At 42.4% G+C, this 15,409-nt stretch overlaps 1 protein-coding gene across 1 annotated transcript; it reads right to left on the bottom strand.

The window, feature by feature from the left end:
* Positions 1–593: 593 nt before the first annotated feature.
* On the bottom strand, positions 594–15,344 carry LOC118795366 (calcium-binding mitochondrial carrier protein SCaMC-1-like). The gene is made up of 10 exons (XM_036553808.1): positions 15,152–15,344; positions 13,244–13,370; positions 12,289–12,376; positions 10,426–10,537; positions 7,517–7,675; positions 4,906–5,058; positions 3,703–3,810; positions 3,043–3,210; positions 1,849–1,999; positions 594–1,522 (listed from the first exon to the last, which is right to left on the bottom strand). The coding sequence occupies exons 1-10, from the start codon at positions 15,332–15,334 to the stop codon at positions 1,341–1,343; spliced, it is 1,431 nt and encodes a 476-aa protein (XP_036409701.1). The 5' UTR covers positions 15,335–15,344; the 3' UTR covers positions 594–1,340.
* Positions 15,345–15,409: the final 65 nt, after the last annotated feature.

The following is a 15,409-nucleotide window of genomic DNA, read 5'->3' as shown; positions in this document are numbered from 1 at the left end:
TTCACCCTGTTATGTGAAAGGGAGATACTTTACCACAATAGCTTTGTGTACTACAGGAAATGCATGAACACAATGGGGAAATTTTGCTGTAATGTCATCAGATACAGCTTGGGTTAAGTCTTTGTAAAATGTGTAAAATACTGTACCAAGAAATGTATGCAAACATCTAAGTTGCCCCTGATATTTCTCAGTATTCAGGCTGGAAGTCTGGCTGTATGTGTGTGGGCTTGTCAGACTCTGAATGTCCGCAGCTTTCATCTAGTGTATTATAAACTTATTGCTACTCAATCCTGAAGCAGCACACGCAACATTTAAAGGCTTTAAACATTTGGAAACTTAGCTCTGACATCACAGGCCTAAAGATTTATACTATATTTTTTCTTTATATTTTAATTAGCCAAAGTCTCAGGTCTCCATTCAGTCTGACCACTATGTCCATTTTACTTTTTGCATTTCTACCACAACATGAATACATTACATTACGTTTGTTAGGCAGATACTCTTCTCCAGAGCAACTTAACATTACTTAGCATAGTTTAGCATTTTTATTCATTTACACAGATATACATTTATTTTCAGGTATCAATGGCCCACCAGGGAATCAAATCTACTTAACCACTAGCCCGCACTGCTTCCCACACTGCAGTCATTAATTCTGACATTCACAAGAGAAGTTGCACAACATTAAAAAAGCTTAAGGCTTGCTTAAATGTATTTCTGAAACTTAAGGACATAGACCATTGCTTTCAGACTGAATAGAGGCCTTATGATAAAGAACAAATACTCATTCAGGCTTACTGGATCCTTGTGCAAATAGAGTGAAGTGCCACCCAGTGTAGTCAAATGCAAAATATTAAAATTTCAGCCACAAGCATGCAAACTCAACCAAAACAGTCACACGGGATATCCAAACGATACTGCATTAAAAAATACATTTTGACTGTAAACATATTGCCAGCTTTATAACAAGTCTTGGAGGGTGGCATACTTAGCCACAACACAAGAACAAAATAACTTAAGGCACATCCTCTACTGATCTGACAGTTCAAATGGAACAAAATAAAAAGTGTGCAAAACCTGTTTGGGAATGCCACATTTCTTTTGTATTGCTGTGATAACAAAGCCAACATGCTCAACAAACGTGACTGACTTTGGTCAGAGTTGATTCCTTAAACAAAATTATGTCTCGGCTGTCGAGAGTGTCTCAAGTGAATGTGCTGACCTTCACCGTTGAAGGCTCCAGGACAGACGGCTGGATTTTTTGGTCCGTGATGTTGAGTCCTTTTCTGCTTTCTAAAACGGGGTTGGGGGAAAAGGGGCTGGCAGAAGGGCCCCTCGTCCTACTTGGAGATGCCAAGTCCTGTTTTGGTGTACTCGTAAACCACGTAGCTGATGCTGACAGCAGGGATCACTTTCATAAAGTTGGGGAGGATGCCCCGGTAGAGTCCGAAAAAGCCCTCTTTGGCTATGATCTTCTTCACCAGTCGGCTCATGGACAGCTGCTCCGACCCTTCCACAGATGCTGCAAAGGGGGAAAAAAAAGGATGACATGGAGTTAGCCTGTATTATATGGTCTGACCTGTCTGCACACATTGTGTGAAACTGTGACACCAGTATGACATTTGGTGACAGATATCGCCAGCATAGCAATATCATTATTTCTCTGTCTAACACACAGGAAGGCAGCTTGAATATCCTGCAGTGGCAATTGGTGCTACGCCACACTACTGCTCCTTACCACTACACTGCACTGCTGCTTGTTTGCACTACACCACACTGCTGCCCACCCTTACATGCTTGGATGCTGAGCCCCGCAGTTGGTGCATGGGCTGTTGCTGTTACTGTTACCTTGGGCCTGCATGCGTGTCCTGACCAGCGCGAGGGGGTAGCTGGCCAGCTGGCCGCAGGTGCTTGATATCGTCCCACAGCCAAGCAGTACCAAAATCCCCGGGTTGGCGGTGTCTTTGGCATACCGCGACAGCCAGGCATTCTTCAGGCTCTGGGAGGGACAGACAGGGGGTACAGTGAGGTGAGGATGGGGGAAGAAAATCGGGAGTAAAAAAAATAACAGAAAATAAAACTTTATAAAAAAGAGTCTTTGGAAGCAGTTTTCTATTACTATTTTTGATCAGCATTATATTCTTCCATTTCATTCACATTTTACATTCCATGATCAGAGGGAGGGTTCTGGGAAGAGGTCAACTTACTGTATTGTGCCAAGATTAAGGCTATGTTTCCTAGGCCCTGAAATACTTCAGGATGACTTATACTGATGCTATGGATCATGTAATTCTTAAGAATTCCAAAAGAGGACTATCTAGAAAGACTGAACCAGACTGATACACTACCCTAAACAGACAGCATTGCAGCTCTTGTTTACACACTGATGGATGGGGAATGGAGCTGCAATGACCAGAAATCAGGGTTAGCTGCAATGGTAGTGGTCAATAAACACATTTAAGGTACCCAAATAGACCTGTTACAGGACAAATTGCCCCCCCCGGGACATTAAGTATACACAGAGAAGGTGATTTGTTTATCTAAATCCAAATGCTGATAACGACTACATCTGCAACAAGATATTGACTATAAATATTGCCTTGGGATATGTGGGTCATGTGCTTCAGCAGTGCAATGTGCTGCTGTTTGCGTATATGTGCCTGCCTATTTGCGCTCTGTGCATTTTGCTTGCATTTTTTGATGCTGTGTCACTGTGTTAATTAACCCCTTTAAAAGGGCACCAGCCATGAATCTGAAAATCAGTAATATCGAATAGTTGTTGACATGGCTTGAGTCATTTTAGTGCAGCGTCATATTGCCCAATTGGAAAGCCAGTTGTCTGAGGTGAAAGACAAACTTTCAGGGAACACACACACACACACACACCAAACAAACAAAAAAAAAATCTGTCGCTTTCCCTTCACAGGAACTACTGTATCTCACTCCCACTCTGCCACCTTTGACCATGCCCTGTCCTGTTCCACCGCACATGGGACTAGACCCGATGCACCGCAGGTGTTCCGGGTCCTGCAGCGAGCGCACCTCATACACGGCCAGGTCAATGCCTGCATAGGGGATGATGCCCAGGATGTTGGGCACATAGCCTTTGTAGAAGGCCTTGACCCCCTCCTTCTGAAGGATCTTCTTGGCGCAGTCCAGCATTCCCGAGTACTGGCCCGTCTTCCGCAGGGTGAGCCTGGTCTTCATTACCTGCATGAGAGACGAGGACACACCTGTTTAACCCAATCTGGTGCCTTGGATGTGCCAAGTGTCCCTAAGTCACTTAGCCCCTAACCCAAGACGGTACAGATTTTAAACATTATAGCTGGAGCAGCCCATACAGAAATGTATTATATTGTAATATACTGAGAAATAGGTTGTTCAGCCCAAGATTATACTGGAAATGTAATATAATACAATCAACATATTAAAATATTTTAATAAAGGCAATAGGGGGCAAGCAGCTTGTCTGATTTGATACTGTTTAGAATTCTACAATAGATATATATTATATGGATCAGAAATAATTGCAATATACCAAAACTGCAAAAATGTACATATTTATTGCCATAAAATGTATTCTCTAAAATATACTCTCAATACATATTTTTTGCTAGTGTGGGTTAGCCAGCTTAGCTCCTGGAGAAAAGCTTGCTGTGGCCGGAGAAGCACAGAGTTTGGGGCTGGTCCACCTCTCCTCACCTCCATTGGGTAGATGGTCGTCTGCGCTGTCGCCCCTGCCAGGGACCCTGCTATAAACCTCTGATGAGTCCGGACCTCTTCCCCCTCAGAAGACAGGTACTTCTTATACTGTCAGGGAGGGGACAAGAAAAGGAATATTAAGATGGGATGGTGCATATGCAAACATGCGCACACACCGGCACAACCTCACACACACACACACACACACACACACGTGTGCACACACAGCCACACACAAACACACATGAATGTGCATGCGTATGTGCACATACACACATACACTCATGCATGCCCTCAAATATATGCACATGCCTAATTACAAGAAAATCTTTTTAAAACAGCTTTTGATTGGTGCATTATGCAAGAGCAAAATTCGCCCTCCTCATCTTATGCACCATGCAGAGATGCATTTACACATCTCTCCAATGCAAAGACTGTGTAAGTGAGGGCCTGTCTTTAATGTCTACACTGAGCAACTGAGTCTTGCAGCTTGCCCCTGGATACAACCTGCCCCTCCATCTATTGGAGTCACAAGGACAGGTCTACAGGGGGAGCTCTGGGCTGCTTAATGACATTTCATTAGGCTTCTCTTGATAAAAGGCAGTGGTTTAAAGTAGCTAGTCCTGCTTATATGAGTCACATAGTCCAGGATAAGTCAATGACGCCTTACTCCTACTCAATTAAACAACTGCCTTCAGCATTGAAATAACACTTCACAATCCAGGGCAACAGACTGAATATTTTACGATGATGTATAGGGCTCATGAATGCTCGTCATTTCTGCACTCACAGTGCATTCCTGTGAAGAGATTCAACAGTAATGCACTGACTACCCTAGAGCAGCGTTTCCCAAACCTCTCCTGGAGTACCCTTGTCCTGCATGTTTTAGATCTCTCCCTGCTCCAACACAGCTGATTCAAATGATCAACCCGTTATGAACTCCTGAAGCTGCTTAATAAGAAACTGATCATTTAAATCAGCTGTGTTGGAGCAGGGAGATATCTAAAACATGCAGGACAAGGGGTACTCCAGGAGAGGTTTGGGAAACGCTGCCCTAGAGGCATCGATTTGAAAGCATTCATAATAAAAATTAGTTTGGCAGAAAACAGGACACAAATGGAATCCCTTTCAAAATGTTATTATCCAGTGCATAGGTACTATACATGCTCCTTTGGGAGGGGGAGAAGGTTCACTGTTTCTTACCTGCTCATAAGCCATGAACTTTACAGCCGTCTCAGGTGCAATCTTCAGGACATTGACCCCATTCCCCCGCCACAGTGATGTCACCCCTCCCTCCATCACCATCTGCTTGAACCCCCCGACCAAGCTGATCTTGTTGGACTTAGAGGCATGGACCTGCAGAGCAATCAAAGTGGATTTAATGACACGATACATAAGGAGAATGTAGTACTCCTGTCATAATGATACCTGTCATTAAATGCTGACAACACCCATGATCGTTATGACACAATATATAACAAGGTCACCACTACAGTCAGTACAATGTGTTTTTAAATATAGAAGACATCCTCGGTCATTTTAGTTTTTAACAGCTGTCATACCCAAGCACTATCAAAATACAGAATACCAAACTTGTAACTGATGAATGGCATTTTCTTTTCAGGTAACATTGTGTAGCTATGTAATCAGACTGAAACATTGTCTCAATTAGGGACAGTCAATAATAAATGCTACCAACGAAGAGAATGCAAACTATGCGCAAACAACAACAGAGAGGACATACAGATGCTATACTGTTAACAGGAAGAGCTCTTCCTGCTCTCAATCTAGGCCCTAGCAGCCAGAATTCAATTTCAGGATTCCACAGTTGCCATTACATTCCAAGTGCTGACGCTTTTCTGACCAATCAGCAGCAAGACATGCTCGTGTTGCCTCAGTCTGGAGGGTGTAGGAGTTGGCATGGTAGCAGCATTGTTCACACAAACGCATGCTTAAAAGTTCACTCCAGTTTCACAGAAATTAGTGTGAAGGCAAAATTGACAGACAAAAAACTGCTTGTTATCTGCTTCTCAATTTCTTCTCAAAAGTATACACACCCGCACACACACACACACACACACACACACACACACACACATACACGTGCACACATGCACACACAGGGCCCAATTTTAATGGAGTAAACAGAAGTCTCTAGCACAATTATCAATAGCCAGGAGCAAATGCAAAGAGGTGTGGCTAAGGTAAAGTGATAGCTTGACTGACAAGTGGGCCAGAGAACAGTATTTGATGAGTTGTAGAACTAACAAAGTTGTGACCATGTACTAGCCCAGGGGTCGGCAACCTGCGGCTCTTTAGTATGAATGAATAACATTTTTTACATTTTGCTATCATTGTTGTAGTCCTAAAGTCATCCTTACATAATCCAATGTTCAAAATTTATTGCGTGATATTCGTTTCGAGAACGATAAAATAACGCATGAACACACGAACACACAGTATGGTAAACAAAGAACAACAACCGTATGCTTTTGGTGTTTCCTGAAGTCTTGCACAATAGACCAGTACTTCCGTGTCGTCACACAGGGGGCTGGTGGCAGAAAGTGGCTTTGGCTCCCGTAGACACCACAACTCTTCGCTATTACTATTAGGCTACTGGGGATCCGTTGATATGTGGCTAAACTGCTACCTAGCTCTAGGTAACATTAGCCTGCAGATTCCCCATACCATCATAGGGTCTTCCCTGAATCGGACATGTTACCTTTACAATTGTAGGCGCACAGAATTGTTACTGTAGACAGATATTATTTAGTATACATCTGATAGATCATGTAAAAATGATAAAATGTAAGATTACACGATGATAACACAATAAAACACACTGTCGAGAATCTTCAATTTTCTGTTGGTACTGGTTAGGCTACTGCCTGGTGGCTTTCTGCCACACGCTAATGCTCACACGCCGCAATGTTTGTAAAAATAGGAAATACAAAGTTAAAGTAGCCTACCAAATAATAATAAATAGCCTACCGCAGCCACCTTGTGGTAAAACATATGAATGAATGCTCGTTTAGACCTATTAGCAATGTTGATAGGCTAATTTAGACTGATACGCTGTGGTAGGCTACCTGCATTTAAAGGGCTCAAATAGGCTATTTTTTGCGGCTCCAGACAGATTTTTTTTCTTTCTGGCCAAAAATGGTACTGTACTAGCCAATCAGCACAATACCTTGAAGCACACGTTTACCCAAGCGCCTTGGGACAGTGGAATTCAGAATACAACATACAATAAAAACAGCAACAAGACTAGAGAAAGACAGTATCATACAAAAGAAAAGAATGAATGAGATGTCTTCTGTTAATAAAAGTAATTAAACAGTGATTGTATTAACTTATTTAATCACATATGAAACCAACCCACTTTAATATCAGCATATGTGTATTAGTTTAAATAGTTTGCAGTGTTATATCTATGTACAAGAGGTAAGATGTATACAATATGTTTGAAATAATGACAGATTCACAGAAAGAAATATTCTATAAATGGGGCAGGTAGTTATATAAAGTCCAAATTAGGAAATAATGTTCAGAACGTAACCGTTATGTAACTCTGGGACCGTCTGTACACAGCTTATGTGGTTTTGTTATTTGCAAAAACTGCAGACCTGGCAGGAGAGACCCAGAGGAGCTGGCATTTTTGCCGAATGCACTGATATGAAATTAAAAAACCCACCACACAGAGTGAGTTTGCCTTCTGTGTGTTTTGGCAGCATTAAAATCGGGCCCTCAGAGGCAAAGGGCATGTAATGTTATGCACTGACAGTAGGGGGGTGATGAGGTGTGTGTGTGGTACCTGCATGAAAACTTTCATCCTGTCCAGAGGGGCAGTGCCTGTGCGAGAGACTGCCCCTGCCGTGGCGCCCGCAATCAGCTGCTTCCACCAGAAGTCGGTGGTCTTCTCCTCTTCTGTGAACTCATCAGGAATGGCTAGGCTGTCCCCAATGTCCAGAACCTGCCCAAGGTAGAGAGACACAAACACACAGGGTGAGAGAGAGTCACTTAGTCATCCAATCAGCAAGGCATACACAGAGTGAGAGAGACACAACCTGAGAAAGAACCTCTTACTCTCATAGAGACAGGGCTGGAGAGAGACACTCACACTATTAGAGAGACAGAGACTGAGAGATACTCACACTATCAGAGGGACACTCAGCGACTGAGAGAGACATTCACACTATCAGTGAGACACTCAGAGACTCAGAGACACACAAGGTTGGAGAGAATCAGAGTGACAAGGTTGGGGAGACACTTGCAGAATCTAAGAGACACTTACAAGGTTGTAGAGACTCTCACAGGATAAGAGAGACACTGACAGAATCACAGACATACAGGAGCCCCTACTCATTCACAGATTCGCCACTGAGGCACCAAGCAGTGCTCCGAAACCCCAGAGAGATGAAATAACTGCACTACTACATATTTGTCCCAAACTACCAAATTGGGCTTTTCTGGCCTTGAGGAATAGTCAATTTAAAAATATTTTTAAATGCAGGGACAGACTGTGTGGATGTTTGTGTGCTAGTATGATAAAATAAAATCTTAGTTGTTCACTTTCTACTGCTTGTGGAGTAGCAACACTTTTCTATTTACTATTCTATCACTATTTACCTCAACATTTTGCAATTTCCTTTCGCAATATTCACACAAACCTCTTCTGATGTTGCTCCGCCCTGTTAATTTCGCTTGTGGTCTCTGTTTATCAAATTTCAAAATGTAACATCAACATTACACAGTAAGAATGTCTGGATGTCTGTTATTATATCGCTGTTTATTGCGTTACGGTGTGCACTGATTTTCTCACTTATGGGATCTCAAGAATGTATTCTGTACTTGCAAACAAAGTCAGAGACAATCACAGGATTAGGGTTAAATTCAAGAGTCAGGTTCTATCAAAATACACTTCATTAACTCTTACACTCTCCGTCAGTGCATTTGACAGACGCATCTCCTTGTGCATTATTCTATTTTTGCTATCCTGCAGCAACAGATATTCACAAGAAACTTGCTACACATGCACGTGTACTGTTCATTTGAGACTGCTAAACATTTATCTGTACACAACGGATAACAGGATACTTTCAACCAAATGGTAGCTACTAACCAAATGCTACTTGTAATATTTAAGACTGCATTTGTGTTTTTGGTGCACACTTCTCAGCCATTCCCCCATTCTACCCCTAACAACCTGCCTAGGATCAGCTGACCCAGCCATAATCCTACACACCCACTGTGTGCAGAAAACACAAGGCTGTTCTGGGTTCAGTGCTTAGGTGTCAGGTTCCATTTCCATCCTTCCCCAGTCCTGACCTCTGCCTCATAAGCCATTTGCAGGCTGAACACACTAAGCTCTAATTAAATTATCTGAGCCCTGGGTAGATTAAACTAAACTCAAGAGCTCATAACCATGACTGGAAACATGATGATACAACTTTCTATTTTTTTTTAACTAAATGAGAAAATAAAAAATTGGAAAAAAACATTTCCATAGTTATGAAATGCCACAATATTATTATTATCATTGAGAATACAGCCTGGATTTAGAAGTGAAATACAGCAGATCTAAGGAACAACCTGGATTTAGAAGCAAAACAGCATATCTAAGGACTGTCCTTTGATGTCTGCTGAGGTCATGGGGGCCTAGTGATTGGCAAAGGCTATTGTATGGGTCACATGACTTTGTGTGATGATTATTAAGCCATGCACTGTCAGGCGACTTTATCTAATGAATGACCTGGATGAGAGCGAGCCGGGATGATCTGTCTACATCCTTTCTTTGTGACTGGCTGTGCTGTGCTCTGTGTGCAGCACACTTGATATGCACATGCTCCAACCTCTAATTATCCACTAAGTAACCTATGGCATGATAGACATTAGCATGAACGACTGATCAAGATTTCAGCCTTCACTCAACAGCTCATTGAGCGTGTCTGTGCTCTGAGCTGCAGCTGGAGGCAAGCTGAGTCAAAAATGAAAATGGGTCACATTCTATGGTACAATTCCTCAATGCAGAGCACACATTTCTCAACCACCTTTATAGTTAAATAAGGTATGTGGCACTGGCAATGGGTCAATGCTCCTTCAGAAGAGCAGCCTGAAACCAGCCATCCCTATGACAGATGTGCATGACAAGCCAAGCTGCAGAGCACTCTGCCTATCTGATTGTGAGGAAGCTGTGAACCATTACACAAGTAGTGGCAATGTTCCAGGAAGCAGAAAATACACTACATCTCACTTATATCACATCCTTCCCATAATCTATACACACATCAGTGTGACATTTTACATGTGTGTGCTTATGTGTGTATGAAAGAGAAAGAGAGGGAGCTAGCCTCATCAATTATTGAGATACTCTTTATATTTTATCATATTCAAGTTCGCTGGTGTGTGTGTGAGACAGAGACAGACCTATTGCCAATACCCTCATCACTTATTTATGTATTAGTTATATAATACAGGAAGTAGATTTCTGATCACATGAAGCTGTACATTATTGCGTAGCCTAGTTCCTCCCCCTTTGTGCCTTTCAGACACCATCCCTTCTGCTGTGAGAAAGAGCTATCACCCTGTGGCACTGATCAGAGCAATGGGGACATCATCTGTTGGGCTGTCAATGAGTGTGACAGGAGGCTGACCTCACTGACACACGCGTGTGCTCTCATGGCCAACCCCCCCGAACGCAGCCATGTGCCCTGGCACACTCACTGAGGAGTGCTTCCAGTAGCGGATGATCTCCTGGATGTTGGTGGCCGGGTTGAAGAGGAAATGCTCCCGCCACTCATTCCAGTCCACCGTCATGGTGCCGTCCACATCGATGCTGTGGGCAGAGACAGGAAACGGCTCTACAGTTTGCAGCATGCACAGAAGGGAATGCGCTGCAGAGAGGTGAATGTACTACGCTATGAATGTGCTGCCCTGAAAACACACTGAACAGTACTCTCATGATGTTTCACTCGATAGTGTGGCAGTTAAACTGGATAAGTAATCAGAAGGTTCCAGGTTTGAACCCTGGGTGAGCTGGGCAAGGCTGCTGTTGTACCCTTGAGTAAGTCATTTACCCTGGACTGCTTCAGTAAATAACCAGCCATTTAAATGCCTGATATATAAATATGTTAGCCATGTCAGTTGGCCCTAGATAAGGGCATTTTCTAGGCAAATTAACAATGTAACAAACTCCACAATCCTTCGTTTACACCAGACACAGCAAATATAACGGCAATAAAACAGATCAGGAGGTTAGGTCATGTACAGAGCCTAGCAATGAATGAGATGATCAATCCACCTTATTTCCGCCTAAGTAGTTTGTAAGACCTGTTTTTAAATGACTCACTTTCACTATAGGTTATAGTGAGTCATTTAAAATTATAATAGGTTTACGAGGCTAGATGAACTTTAACAGCACCATCACTATGAACTCTATCATTCGTATGATGAAACATATTCAAATCAAGGTTTGTATGATATGTAAACCCACATGACCACAGTCCTCACCTCAGAAGACTGTTCCTTAAAAGTAACATCCAACATAACATAATAAGACAGCTGGTCTATTCTTTCTTTATCTGACAGGGGCTTGACCAAATTATAGACGTCCATCATTTCACCTGAGCCTACACTGTATGTATTGCTGCATGTATATGCATGTTTGTCTAGGTTGTTGAAAAAGGGAAAATAAAAGAACTTGTTGAGTAACAAAGTTGAGTAACAAAGAAGTGAGTTTGCTCTGCAATCTCACTACAGACAGGACTTCCTCTCTCCTGCACTTCAGCAGTGTCTTTCTGCTCACAGCAACTGATCCTGGATCAGAAGCCGAATTTTACACTGAATTGCTGGGGTAAGGGGTGGGGGGGGGGGGGGGGGGGGGGGGTAAGGCTGATTGCATATCTGCTGTTAGGGTCAGAGAATACCCGGAGCTAGTCCTGCACTGTGTGTGAGACCACCTACAAAGGTGGGCCCCTTTGTAACTGGAAAAACCGTGAGCCCGGGGCAACCGCACCCTCTGCTCCCCCGCTTGCTCCGCTACAGCTTTCTGAACATGACCACAGCCCGGTGCACAACCACAGACTCCCAGCAACCCCCTGAATCACAAACCCTCTGAATCGCTACAGGGTTATGAATATGATTAGTAACTCACTTTACAGTCGCCTTTATCCAGAGGGAGTAATATACCTTACATGTCATCCATTTATACAACTGGACATTTGCTGAAGCAATGTGGGTACCTAAAGTGCCCCTTGTATCTTCAGAATACCTCCAAGGAATCAAACCTGCAAGCTTTGGGTTAGAAGACCAATTCCTTCTGATAATCCATGTGCGCCTCTCCAAGCAGATGTGTGTATTGAAGCCACCATGCTTTTAAATTCTCTCTCCAACTGGTAAACCTCACTGAGACAGTTTCATGTGGGAACAAATTTTCAGACACTGCCCAGTTTTTGCCTATTTTCTTCTGACTAAGCTGTTCTAATAACAATTTTGAGTCCAAATGTGAGGAAAAACGTTAGCTTAGCTGTACGCAGCAGCACAGCAGAGTGAGCAGTGAGATGTCAGTAAAGTGATCACTGGGGAGACCTTTGGAGAATCTTCTGGGCATCCTCTTTGGATATGTCCACCCCCAGCTCCGCGAGTGACTGCTGGATCTCCATGGAATCAATACGGCCTGCAGAAAAGAAAAACACCAGCTGATGGGTAAAGGCCCTTTCCAAAAGTCCCTGCTCATCTAAGTCCAGTAAAACGCTCTGTGGAACTCCTGGTGTTTTCAATAGCAGGCTTAGTTTTTAATCCCCAGCTCTGCACTCATCATAAACATTTGCATGCACACCACGAACAGGGTGACAGACTGTCGTGTGAGTTACATATAAAGCATTACTTTGTTACTTGTGAAATAAAGGCTGACAAAGCCTCTTTATATATACTTTTATCTCCAATATGGGAGTTTGCTGAATATTAGCAATTGTACATTAGGCTTGTGTCAGTGCAACAATCTCTATGTTCTTGCAGGAGTGCTAAAGCGGAATAAACACAATCCTCTAATACATTTGTATGTTATTCTTCAAACTACAAGCCCCATAATGCATCATGGTATAGCAGCCAACTGTTGGATAGTTGCTTCTCAACTGACCACACTTGAATAACATCCTGGGATCTGATGAGTCGCGGAGTGTCTGAGAGTGGTAACACAAATCATAGGGTGCCCTGACGCAGCGAAACCCAGAAACCCTGACCAACCTACTCACCCCTACCCCCAGCAGAACAAAGCCAATTTTTTATGTTGGTGTGGGCTCCTAGCCATTGTTGGCTGATAACATAAATGGCTGGGATCATAGGGTTCAGCCTTTGCTCAAGACAAGTAGTTAGCCAACTTAGCCACTCTAGAACTAACATAATATTATCTCTGAGCATAGCACATCGACCTGAGAATTCACATATACCAACTGTGTGGTAAAACGCAGCAACATGTAAAATCTGCAACATTTTTCCATAGTTGCCTTGGAGATGGCATGCACACTGGTCCAGCTGGACATACCATCATTGTTTTTGTCAAGACTCTTGAACGTGAGACGTAGTTTCTTCTCATGTTCTTTCAGGTATCTGGAGAACTCTTTGAAGTCAAGTCCACCGTCCTTATCTTTGTCCCCGGATGACACAATTTTCTAGAGAGACAAAAATGATCAGAGAAGATGCTATTTCATTAATTTCATTATCATGCTGTTACAGTATGACACCAACTTACATCAAGAGTAGGCTATATTTCTGTATGAAACAAAACCTTCCAGTCTCTCTTGAGACCTAAAAGCCTAACCCAACCTAAAAACCTCCAGCTCACAGAAATCCCCAGCATCAAGGAGACCCTTAAAAGTAATTAAATGCTCTGCTTACTACTGACATTACTCACTTCAGTTCAATGACCACATAATTTTGTTATGAGGAAATGAAGCTAATCAATTCTGTAAAAGCCAAGCACTTCCCTTTTCAGTATAAAAATCAGTCTTTAAAAATTAACAAAATATTTAAAGATGGGGTGAAAGGTCTTCCGCCTCTGGCATCCTTTTTATCCCTTTAGCACACATATATGTAGAGAAATGAGTCAACCGTTCATAGAGACACCCACCCACACACAACACACACACACACACACACACAACAGTGTGAATGTGTTTGTATTTGTGGAAGATGCTTTTCCTTACTTTCACTTTTGCAATAACTATCACATCTGTAGGACATAGCGGTCTTTATGTATGTTTCAAATTCTCATGAGGCCTCAAACAATATCAGCATCATGTAACCACATATCCAAATCTCTCCCAAAACAGGTGCTGTATTCTGCCACTGAGTGTTGTAAGAGTTCAAATTGCTGTTCTGAAATGTATTCAAACACAAGAAGACCTGGAAACAACTTCTGACCCTAAATGTTAATCTATGTAATGTTTGAATTAGTTTTTGGTATTTTACCAGTAATAAAGAATAAGCCTTATGATTAAATAATCTACTACATTTGAATAAACAAACACACTTGCAAAGTTGCTTTACAGAGAACGTTTTGCAGCAGGGACATGGAATTGCCTTTATAAGAGGCCATAAAACCTAATACAGTTTAAGCGCTGACTGGGAATTTTAGGTTGTTCCTGTGGCAGCTGATAATATCCAAAGTTACAAATAGGCAATAAGAAATTGCCCAGAATATACTAGGTGGCTTTATGAGCCTTCTTAGTTTAGATTAATTAAAGAGGGGAGTGATGCGATCTCATGTTAGTATAGGAACAACTGGAACGACTGGGATTTAGGGAATGCAACAGCTCGGGTTGGAACGCTTTAAATCTGTCTGTGTATTTAAAACCTGTACTGGCCTGTTCTAAACCCTCCAGGGGAATTCTTTTCTCTCTATCAGATTTCGCACTACCACAGTTTGTGGGCGATGGCACCTCGTTTGGCCGATTGTGAAAATGACGATAATGGGAAATGGACTTCAGATGACCAAATGAATGAATGAATACGTGGGTTAATAAACGAACTGTCACAAGGGTTATTTTCTGAAAGGCGCGGAACACGCGGAATGCTCATTCTGTAATGGTATAGGGTATAATACTCTGAAGCAGCCTGTTCTGACGGCAGAATAATTTAGTGTCTAATCCGGACAATGAAAAAACTGTAGCTAGTAGCCTAAATTATATTTCCAATCATTTGTAACGTCAGTTTAGTATTGAATAACAGGAAAACAAGGGAAATTCGTGCATCGAAACGAGAAAATAAACCCCACATATCACAAATGGTGTGCTAACGTGAAATCACTATCGATGCATTAGCCTACATTGTACTGCTTCAGATTCGGTTTTTACGGACGTCGCGTGGGATTAACACTGCAATAAAATCACGAACAATGTTTCGATGCAACAGTGTGACAGTGTCTGTGGGTCCTACAAACTGGCACATTTACCTGTGCTGCACCTTGCCGATACGATATTCCCATCGCTGTAAGGCCCGCTCGCAGCTCAGCAACGTCCACTTTCCCATCTTTGTTGGTGTCCAGCTTCTCGAACAGATCCTGGTAAGACCTCTTACTGTCGGCATCCCAGCAATGTGAATCGGTAAACACAAGTTTTCTAACCACCTGATACATTTTAAAAGTTATCTACAAGCACAAATAACACAGGCCCAGATAGGTAAATAAATAAATAATATTTTAAGGTGGAAA

This window comes from Megalops cyprinoides, chromosome 20, assembly GCF_013368585.1.
Source record: "Megalops cyprinoides isolate fMegCyp1 chromosome 20, fMegCyp1.pri, whole genome shotgun sequence".
NCBI lineage: Eukaryota > Metazoa > Chordata > Actinopteri > Elopiformes > Megalopidae > Megalops > Megalops cyprinoides.
This window is presented reverse-complemented; position numbering and strand designations above follow the sequence as displayed.